The sequence below is a fragment of the Scomber scombrus genome, chromosome 13 (genome assembly GCF_963691925.1).
Source record: "Scomber scombrus chromosome 13, fScoSco1.1, whole genome shotgun sequence".
NCBI lineage: Eukaryota > Metazoa > Chordata > Actinopteri > Scombriformes > Scombridae > Scomber > Scomber scombrus.
In genome coordinates, this window is record NC_084982.1 from 8801166 (window position 1) to 8812647 (window position 11482).

General features: G+C 39.5%; 1 protein-coding gene across 3 annotated transcripts in view; it reads left to right on the forward strand.

Annotated features, from left to right (window-relative positions):
- The window catches only part of nalcn (sodium leak channel, non-selective), a 64792-nt gene that overhangs the window by 4985 nt on the left and 48325 nt on the right, over positions 1–11482 (forward strand). For 2 of the 3 annotated variants that reach the window (XM_062431502.1, XM_062431504.1), the window contains 4 exons: positions 2026–2177; positions 3440–3582; positions 3886–3990; positions 8647–8733. In XM_062431502.1, the coding sequence (XP_062287486.1) occupies positions 2026–2177; positions 3440–3582; positions 3886–3990; positions 8647–8733 (487 nt within the window). The remainder of the gene's footprint in view (positions 1–2025; positions 2178–3439; positions 3583–3885; positions 3991–8646; positions 8734–11482) is intronic. The other variant, XM_062431505.1, reaches the window with a different exon arrangement.

Here is an 11482-nt window from a genome sequence, read left to right on the forward strand (position 1 = left end):
TTTCAGGTAAGAAAGTAATCATTGAGATGCTCTGTATGTGGTCAGTTTATCCAAATAATGCCTATTTGGAAATTTGGTCTTAGGTTTAAGTTTTTCTCCACTGTCCAGAATTGTCCCAGACACCGTATCTTTTTGTCCCAGGTGCTATTTTTATTGTCCCTGGGACAATCCTTAATTTCATGTGCTGTGTGCAGTCTGTGTGCATGTTGTTGTACAAATACAATACGTATTTAAACACATCCATGGAGGTTCTTTGTGACAATATGATACACAGAAAAGGGATGCATGTGGGGACAAAAGATAGGGGAAGTGACCATCGTGGTAGACCCTGCAGCAAGAGCTAACATTAATTATTATAATTAAAATGTCCTACATTGTCCAACTGTTGTATTAAGCTTATTCAGCTCAGCAGCTACTCATCTATCTCCCTGTACTGATTTGAGCCTAAGCACCCCAGGGACCATTAGTTGCATGACATCCCTCTGTAACATCACTCCAAAAGTGGCGTGGCAGCTTTGCATCTAATTTGTTTGCTGCTGTGTTCCTTTTCCTAAATCCCTCATATACTTCTAATGGGGTATTTTAAAAATATGTCACAAAAGGACCGATGTGTATAATCTCTATATGTCCATATGCCCTTGACACAAAGTCAAAGCTCTCTAGCTTTTCACACACAAGGGATTTGATGAAAATTGGGGAAAATAGCAGGGGTGACATTTTCTGATATGGATATTAGATGAAAATGTTTTGGATTTGTGAGTGAAGTAGGGTCTCCTCTTCCTAGATGTCAGGATTTCTGCAATTGACCTCATCTCTATTTAACTCCACAGCATGAATAATATGCATTCATTTGTGTAGTATAAATTACATCTACTGAACTGGAGGAGGACATTGTGTTTTGTAGGGTTCTACAATAGCATTATGTGTGTATGTGTGTAAGTATGAGGGTCACTGCATTATTGAATAATACTGTTAGGAGATATTTTAATGAATAAATAGAAGCATTTTATTAATGGTAGTAAGATGCTTACTCCAATTCTATTAATGGTCTTGTATAAAAAAATGTAATGAATAAAGACAAACATCTGATGCTTTGATGAAATGCAATATGAGCACTATACTGTAGCATGTTCTGTCAATGCTTGTGTGTCTGTGGTTTGTATGACAAAAGATTGCTATTGACTGAGAAGGGCAGAGGTTGTTGACAGGACCTCACATGTCCAATCATGCAAAGCTTCACAAATTAATTTTGGTTAAATCAAATTGCAGACTCTGATCATCAATAACTTCTTATCACAGAACTGTTTGGTTTTCATTTGACTCACTAAATTATTAATATCATGGTATAAGTGGACATTTTGGTCTTTCATTTGGGGCCTTGTCTATCTCCCCTTTGTCATCAAGAAAAGGGGATTTCTTTGATAAGACACATTGTTATTATTCAGCCCAGTATAATTAGCTTTATCGGGATACACCACTACGCCTCTGATTGCCCTTTGTGATAGTGCAATAAATTATCCCCTCTGATCCTGTACTCCTTAATAAACAATTTGGATGAATGTCTGGGCAGCCAATTTGAAGGCATTAATTTTCATTAGAGAAATCAAGCCGCTCCTGGAATAACACCTGTGGCTAAAAGACAGGGAGACAGGGAAAGAGGGAGGAGGGGCGGTGTGTGTACGTACTCTTTACGTTTGTGTACACAGGCAGCAATCATCTGTTTGTGTGTGTATGTGTGTGCATCTCATGCTTGTGTTATAATGGTACGCTGCTGCTATTTTCTAAGATTATTGTCATTTATATCATTAATAAGAACATTTGAATCAGTAATTGACTAGCTATTTATTTGACCCTTAACATACACCCCCTGATGTGCAGTTTTAAAATATCAACAATAAGCTGTCACCATTTACATTTACTTACCTTAATTACAGTATATATTTGGTCCTTTTTAGATGTTAATTTCAAGTAACACATGTTGCATAATGTTATTTAATCAATGTTTTTTTTTTCTCTTTTGATCAGTAATGTTACATGGAACAGCTTGGCTATCCCAGACACTCACTGTTCCCCTGATGGGGAGGGCTACCAGTGTCCTCATGGCTTCAAATGCATGGACCTTGAAGAACTGGGCCTCAGCCGACAGGAGCTTGGTTACAGTGGCTTCAATGAACTAGGTAAAAGCTATACCCATAAACAATGCACTCAAACATATTATACACAAACATAAGCATTTATAAAGGTACATTTACACTGACCATATTTTCCAGCCTATGCCAAAGGAAAGTAATGGTAGCTGCAGTGTAGACCTGTTGATATACTTCATATGTAGGAATGATCAGTAATTCTACATGATAATAAGTGTGTATGTGTGAGATTTTAGGCAAGATTTTATATATCACTGTTAGAGAAATTATCTCTGGACTATTTTTATTTCCATTTACAGATAATTAATACTTAGACACACTTGTTAACATGTGCCTGGAAAAGCTGAATGTCATTTATTTTACAGACTAAAGCTGAACTGAATTAAACAGTGATTCCAAAAAAGACCAAAACAGTTGTAGAAGATACAAATGCAAGAATACAGTAGCTGCCACTGGGATTTGTTTTGTCTTTAAATCTACGGTCTGTTTAAGAAATGTGGAAGAATGACCCTGTGTGAAAGCATGATAATGAAAGTGCAGTATATACCAGCTTTAGCGTGAAGCTGTGCCATCGAGCTGTATCCTGCATTCTTATCAGCTGAATGGTGCTTAGGTCCAGTGTCAGTACACAGTACAGAGCCCCTAATCTTTAGATACTTGTGAAGGTGAGTGTGAGCTTTACAGTTAACAGTAATTTAGGCATTATAGACTGGGATATGGAAGATTCAATGCAATGTGCAGCCTTTTTACATGTTCATGTAACTTGTGGTGTGAAGCTTAAATGAATTGTATACAAATCTTGATTTTTATCAGTTCAGCCTTTTTTTTAATGAAATGGTTTTCACTTAAAAAAACCCACTGAGGATTCAGATGTACCACTTTTAAGAGTTTCATATTGTTGTTTGTCCAACTAACAAATTTACAGTAATTAGCCACTTCTGACCAAATTTGGTAGTGACAGTGACAAAGAAATGCATTAAAGATCATTTGTATAGCTTAATGAGTCTACCAAACAGTTAGAATTCTACATTTTTTATCATAAAGCAGCGAACTAGAATACAGGCCGTCTGTATTTTTCATAAGCTGTCAGAATGTACATTCATTATAGATAAAAAGAGAAACTCAAGGTTTTGTCTTTTTGAAATGCTTCGTCTGAAGGCAGCCGTGTTAATTGGTATGAGGCTCACAGGTTAAGCAAAAAACTGATTCCAACACTTGTTTCTTCTTTGATTCAATCTCTATTTTTCATTTCTCTTTACATCTCTTTGACTCCTGTGTCTCTCTTTGTTTAGGTTCAAGTATCTTCACTGTGTATGAGGCAGCATCACAAGAGGGTTGGGTATTCCTCATGTACAGAGCCATCGACAGTTTCCCTCGCTGGCGCTCCTACTTCTATTTCATTACTCTTATTTTCTTCTTGGCATGGCTTGTCAAGGTAAGAGCCAGTGTTTCCCCTCTGCACTTTATCATAATGCTTTCATATCCCATGGCATGGCAGCAGGATACTTGAACACCAATAGCTTTTGGTTAATTGACATCATCTTATCTTTAACCTTACAGACATAACAATTTCTCCTTGTTAGTAGAATGTTTGCAGGTTAATGAGAGAATGGATGTCATGTCAGCAATAGTAAAAAGAAGCAAAGAGATGGACCTGCACTCAGTCATTTACTTTTAATTGACATTTTCCTCTCCTACTGTCTCTGTTTCACAATCTGTCAATGTTTCTCTTTTACAGAATGTGTTCATTGCCGTCATCATCGAGACATTTGCTGAGATCAGAGTGCAGTTCCAGCAGATGTGGGGCTCAAGAAGTAGTACCACCTCTACTGCTACAACACAGGTAGAACTGTCACACCGAGACACACACAGACAAGACAAGACAGCTATGGGGTGCCTTAACCTGACCTGATTATAAACATTTCTTGTCCCTGTTATTGGGGAAAAGACAGCAGGTTCTAGGTGGGCGTAATGGGCTGATTCTGTTGGTGTTTTTTCACTGACAGAATCTCACAGTGCAGCCAAGTGATAGAGTGTCTACTTTGGTGACTTCAGGATTGTTTCTCTGTCTTTTGATGATTGCTTAGTTTTGTTTGGCTTCGTCAGACCATTACCACCACTGCACTGGGCTAACCAGTGAGTGTAAGATAATGAATGACACCGTCAAGCAGATTGGTGCATCATTAGCAACACCTGACTGTTGTGGTAAAGAGCATGCTCAGCCAGAAAGGTAAGCTCTTGATTTAACAGTCAAGCTTCTGTTTCAGCCACTCTTAAAGATGATGAATTCTGGTGTTAGTAAATATTTTTACATATCTACCGTCCATATTGGATACCCAGTATGGTCAGTGGATCATGTTATGGTGTCAGACATGTCCCGGCACCGGACGTTCTAGGTTTACTGGAGAATGACGACATATAGGGTAAGAATGACTGGCATGGCCCAAAATGCCTAGATTATCTTCTGTCTTGGATACCTATTGGAAAATACCTGTCATACCAACAATACTATATATGCTTTTCACTTTAGTTAGCTCTTCGTCACTTGTCGCATGCATGCCGCCATGTTGATCCGAGTTCAGGCATCCGATCAGGATACTTCGAAGATGCAAGCCTTTGGGGCTAGTTTGGACTAGTCCAACTGGAAGAAGACCCTGGGGCAAACCCAGATCTGTTGTGTAGGACTAGATGTTGATATCCCTTATTAAATACGTACTTGAGGCACCAATGGGACTCTGTGGGAAGGTCAAGTGAGTGATGGTATCCCTGGGTTATCAAGTGGGCGCCCTCCTTCTTGGGTGTTTCGCTGATAGACCCACGACACCTCCAGAGGGTTCAGCAGTGAATCCGAGCGTCCCAGGTTCACCCCCTAGATGCCATCGACTCATTTGAGAACCCAGGGGGAGTCCTTCCTCTTCATCCATAGCCACTGACTCCCCTTTTTAGAAGCTCTGGAGAGGTCTTTGACTTCCTGCCGGTGGGCCTTCCCTCGCACTCCTATCTCCCTGAGTAGCCTGGTTGTTGAGGTGGCTACAAATCCTCTGCAGCCTACTTCCACCGGGCGTACCTTTACTCTCCAGCCCCGTTGCTGCACATCGGCTGCAAGCTCAGCGTACCTCAGCCACTTCTGCTCATAGGCCTCCTCCACTGAAATCTCCCAGGGCACTGTGAGCTCAATGATGTAGAAAAGCTTGAGGGAGACTGACCACATAACAAGGTCTGGTCGCAGGTTAGTAGATGCAATCTCAGCTGGGAAGTAGAGCTTCTGGCCCAAGTCTGCCAGCAGCTTCCAGTCCTGTGCCCCGCCTAGCTAGAGTCACTAGTCAATCACCAATTGAAACACTAATAAATACATCAGTAAATAAATAAATATGGTTGATGGTTACATGTTCTCCATTTGTATTTTGCATGTTTTGTTGATTGAAAAGAAAAGCTATTCCCGGCTTGTCATTGAAGCATACCTGAAATTTGGATTGTAATTGTTAAGAATTCAAATTCTCCTTTAGTCATCTGACATCTTTAATTGTAATGACATTGGCCTTGCCAGCAGGAAACAGTTTTCAGTGTTGCTATTTCCTCTCAGTGTTTAAAAAAATACATCTTGGAAAGTCATGAAACTAAAACCTGTATCCTCGCAATCATGAAGGAAGCCAGGCTGATGCCACCGGCATGCATATACAGCTATGACCTTGAAAACAATTAGTCGTTCTTGCCACTATCAACAATAATCGTCATGCCCCAATCTTTATTGTAGATGGGGGGGAAACTAATTAGTTGCGGTGTAACACTTAACTGTCAGTCACAGAGGCTGAAACAATATGCTCCCCTCTTTATGTTCCCTAGAGAGAAAGGCTGGTATAAGTTGGGCCTGGGAGAAACAACCCATGCCACACTCCCCCGTTCTTGGCTCTACTGTTTCCAGATTATTCAGGCTTTTAAAATAGATTAGGCTATAAAGCCTAAGTATGTTGATAAAATGACAATGGATAAATCCACTTTTTGTTTCACAGGAGCAGGACTTTTGTCCTAATTTTTGATTAATGACAGTGAAATCTACTTGGCTTGTCTGCAGTTGAATGATATCAGCTCTTTGTGTTTGACATCTCGGTTGCAGATAATGTTCTCCTCGCCATGGTTTATTAAAATCAAGGTTATAAAAGCTATGGATTTGGGACTATGTTCTTGCTAGGATGTGATCAAATATGACACTGATGTGAGAGGCATAACATAAAGCTGAAACAGAGTGGGATAAAGACATTTAATTAAATAGCAGAATGATGAATAAGGCAGAGTTGTTGAAGGATATCTTTATGTAAGAGGCAAGCAGTAGTATTGGCACTTTGTATTGATGGTGTAATGCAACTAGTGGTTTTTTTTTTTTTAATTCACCAACCTTCAAATTTCCATTGATTGTCACAATTGCATTGTATATCATTCCCACCATGCCAGAAACAATTAATGTTACACAGTGATTTAACCCACTACCTAGTACATGGAGAAATGCCAAATAAATTTAGATGATATTCATGTAGCAAAATTGCTTGTTATTTAGACTGTTGATACTGAATAATTTTGCAGAACCTGGATTATATGGAGTTTGAATGACAAATTGTCTTGTAATATCAGTGTACAACAACTACTGAATGATTATATTGTTAATGTTGGGGCATAGTGTTTATTGCTCTAATTAAGACATGGTTAAGACAGTTTTAAAATGTCAGAAACAATGTACAATGTAAAAAGTACTTTTGGGGCTACATCAAGGTTAGGTAACTAACTGAAATGAACTCATAGTGAAGTTAACTCATAGGGCCTGATTTACTAAAGTCCCAAATAAATGGCACTAAATTGCTTGCGCAGTGCAATATATTTCGTGTTTAGTTAGTGTGCGTTTTGCGGGTGATCTACTAAGAACCCCTGATGATGATGTAATGAGAACAGGTGCAACAGGGTGCAGACAGCAGTATTTATGAGGGTTTTGCATGTCTTAATGTAGAATTTGGACAAGCAGAAAGCCTGCAAACGCAAAATGAACACTGGGGTTAAATTGCCCCATATTGCATATTCATTATTCATTATGGCAAACGACAGTGCGTATTATCTTGCACATTTGAAAGACGTAAGCCTCAGTGTGCCCTGTTAATAGATCAGCTTGCACTTTTTTTTACAGGTGATGTCAGGTTTGCACACGTTTTTACATACGCAAGTCTTCAGGATCAGCAAAAAATAATTTTTGTACATACTGTAAATAGCACACAGCCTCCTGCTTTGACACTGAACATTGGCATCGGATGTAAATTTTCTCCTGCAGAGGGAAGACAGGGTGATCTTCATTTGTGCCATCAGAGGCCGGATACGCCAGCTGTTTGTAAATTCAAACTCAGCTTAGGTATAGCAGAAGTAGAGATTTATGTATCACTAAATTAAAGCCAGTTGTACCACTCAAACTAGTTCTTACCTTGAGGTAAGTACTAAATATTTACTCCTACCAACTGTCAGATGCAACTGTTGTGTAAGGTATCTGAATATCAGCAAAACTAACCATGGCTTGCAAATATATGACCCATTTGGATTAAAGAATAAAAAAAGGTAATAAGGAATATGGTTGATATATCTGAGCTGGCACTTAACATTACTTTTCGCATTAACTGTATAAATAGGGATAGATAGTAATGAGTTATACATACATTAAGAACGGTTTGTCAGTTAAGGTTTATTATATCTATTATATAACTGGTATTTTTGGGAGTAATGGCTTGCAATGCTGTAATGACTTCATATTTACATAATTGGTTGCTTATTATTAGACGGCCCTACGAATTTCCAAATTACATAATTGTTTACAATTGTTAACATTATGTAAGTGTTTACGAAATAAGACCTTAAGTTTTAATAGTGAAACTAGTCACTAAGAAGTTAGAGACTGTACTTCACACACAAACTGGTGCCACCCAGTCCTGTTCACCCTTCTTTCTGAACACTAGGCCAACCAGCCTGTGTTTCTCATATGTAATAAATTACCGTTTTTGAATTCAGTGAGGCTACTAGAAATCATCTTCACCACTGTTGTCTGAATTCATTTCCCTGTTGTGGCCACAGCCATGTCCTAACAACATCTGTAACAGTGCTTGGTCAGGTACTGGTAGAACCCATGTGGTAGAGCTTTTGATTGAGTTGTTATGTTGATGATTTAGTGGGCTGACTGATATTCATCAATGAGCCAGCTGTCTGGTGTGTTATTGGTGTTATTACAGTTTGTTTTTATTTCTGGTGTTAGGTCCTTGGGCCTGCAAACTGTATTTAGTACCTACCATGCTGTTCTGTGTGTCTGTGAATCTGTGTTTGTGATGCTTTCAGCTTTTTTTGTGGCCACAGATGTTTAATGAAGATGTAGCCACAGGGTAGATGTGTGTGTTTGAATTTTGTCCAGTGCTTTTTTAATGTTGTGTTTTCTTTTTTTTGTGCGCGCTTCCCCTCATGTGCCGTCCTTGTGCCACAGATGTTCCATGAAGACGCTGCTGGGGGATGGCAGCTTGTAGCTGTGGACGTCAACAAACCACATGGTCGAGCGCCTGCCTGCCTCCAGGTAAACACACTACACAATTAATATGCTGCTGATGCTGCTAGTGTAAAATGTTTCTCGGTCACACACATGCATAATTCTATGAATTATACAGTGTGCACGTGGGTGCTGAACCATTTTTATTTAAATTTCTCTATTGATGTTCAAATGGTATGTATTAATAGAGAATCAGTAAACCTTATCCATTTAACAAGTGCCACGGACACACACAGTAGCACCTCATTGTTTTCACATTTGTCTGTATCTTCAATGACTGTGTCAAATGACTAAATGATGGGATTTTAAATGAGGGGAGGCTCAGGTTTGATGTGTAGAGCTGCACTAATGATGTCGCCCCAGTGATAAATTAGTTTTAAATGACGTCTACATGATGGACGCCACTGTTGCCTCGTGGTTGGTATGATCCGAATGGTTGGGCTTTAAAGATAAGCTGAAAGCAGCGGGTGTTGCTTACAGCTGGCCCACTGTTGATAGCAGTGTGGTGTGAAAGGCTGGGCCCTTGCTGTGAGAGACTGCCAATGGAGACGTGGCTACGAGAGGGATGATAGCTGTCAACAATACTGTCATGAAGAAAATACTGCTCCAAAGCTATGCTTGAAGAAGGCTCACACACAAACAGAGTGAGAAGGAGAGCACAATTAAAAATAGAGAAATTGTGTTGTGGAGAGGGAATGAAATGAGAGAGAAAAGAGAGAATGCGAAATATGCAGTATTCCCTTTAATGCATTATGTCCCCCAGAGCCTCATCATCAGTTGGAGGAAAGATTTAGATAGAGGGATAACCAGAGGGATAAACACGGCTGACTTCCCTCTGAGCCCTGTGCTCCATTACATGGAACACCCAGGCTGCTTCATCTGCCTCATTCGCTCATACCAAAATAGCTATTATTGTCATCTTGTGCCAATAAGAAGACCACTTCTGACAGTAAAATGAAGGGTTAACAGATTAACAGAGAGAGGCATTAGGCCATGTTCAGACCAACAATAGCACTGCATCAGAAAACAGTATCCATTTTAATGAGAGTGCTGCTTTGGCATAAGGGGGTTCCCCAAGCAGAGGGCTCTGATGAAACAAAACAAGACCATCTTGCGAAAAAAAGTTGAACCTGGCTGTACTTTTGCCGCACTATGGCATCATTCAACGATGTACTGTGATAGCCAATCAAATCCATTCAGATGCTCATTGTTGGTAATTTTGCAAATTTTTCTACAGTTTACCTTGTAATAGTGAAGTAGGAGAAATGATCGCTGTCATATAACTTTCCAGTTTTATGAAATCTTCTAAAAATACACAACAAATACATTTTTGCTGTCCGATAAATGTCAAAAGTTATTGATTAACTGATCTGATTTCTCATCTCATCACTGGTACTGTACCAACATGCCCACACCAATCCCCACCCATTCTTTTTTTTAACGTAGTACTATTTAAAGTGTCATCGCTTTAAGGAATCAGACTTCCGCAGGGCCAACTTCCTGCGAGTGGCACAGTGTTTTAGTCTGTCAGAGTGCAGAACAGCTCACACTTCCATCACATGGCCTGCTTCAGCTCTGGGCAATGGCCCAGTAAATGTGATAGATGTCTCCTGTCAAAGAGAGCTTGACAGATGAAAAGCACTGTAGAAGAGAAAGATGTAAAAGAATAATAAACCTATAATTCTTTTTTCGTGTAATATTAGGTAAGTATATGTCACAGTAGAAGGCACAAAGTAGGAGAGAGCTATGTAAATGAACAAAATAGATTATTAACATTACAGATTAAAAGATTATTTTTGGCAAGAGAGATGGGCATGATGTGCAACAAAGGTCTTGCTGGAATAAGACCAGCAATGTTGTGATTATGTGGCATGCACAGTAACCACTTTACTACTAAGGGACTCTATACAATCCAAGCTACAGTAGATCAAGGATTCTGTTGACCACACCAAGTTTTGTAACTTGTTCCACCATCAAGTGACCGTAAAGGTGAAGACTTTTGATTGAGAGTTCCTGCCTTACAGTGATGATCGGACTAGTCACTGTTCATTTGCAGATTGAAGGGAATGAGAGAGCGCATCAATCTGAATGAGAGAGTTCAGTTATGTGGGTGCTGTGCTTTGTTTGTGGCCACTCTGTAGGTAAGCAGTAGTGACTTGCGCTTAATATGAGCAGCAACTGACCTATTGGAGAGTGATGAAAAGTGGAATGACATGAGCTGTTTCTGTCTGGTAGAAGGCGAGGTATGTTGCCATATGCACATTCGCTGCCACCATTCATTAGTAAATGTGAGAGATGACCACTGCTTGTACAAGGAGTTGATCATCATTCTCAGATACATACTGAGATATCACTGAGGCAGATTGTGGTCTGCACTGAGACAGTCGGTTCGTCTGGTGGGAAAAAGCTGGGTGTCATCTGCATAGCAGTGGTAAGAAAAAACATATGAGTGCCAAATGTTTGCATTGATTGTAAGTTTTCAACAGTAGAATTGTCCAGGACAATTATAATTATGCTCATTATGATCTCCAGTTGTTCCATCTGGTTACCCTTCTCTTCTGAGTACCAACCTGGTCTAGCAAACAGCCTGTATTTATGTTATGTGTTGTTATGTCATATGTTACACCTGAACCTGAGAGCCAGTGTTGTGGGACATTCAAGGCATGATGAAAGGTTGCACCAACCACAGATCTATGAGGATGATTTAATCCCATTATTTTACAGATTTATTTTTCTCCTGATACATTATGTAGCCGATCAATAAAATTGTTTATCA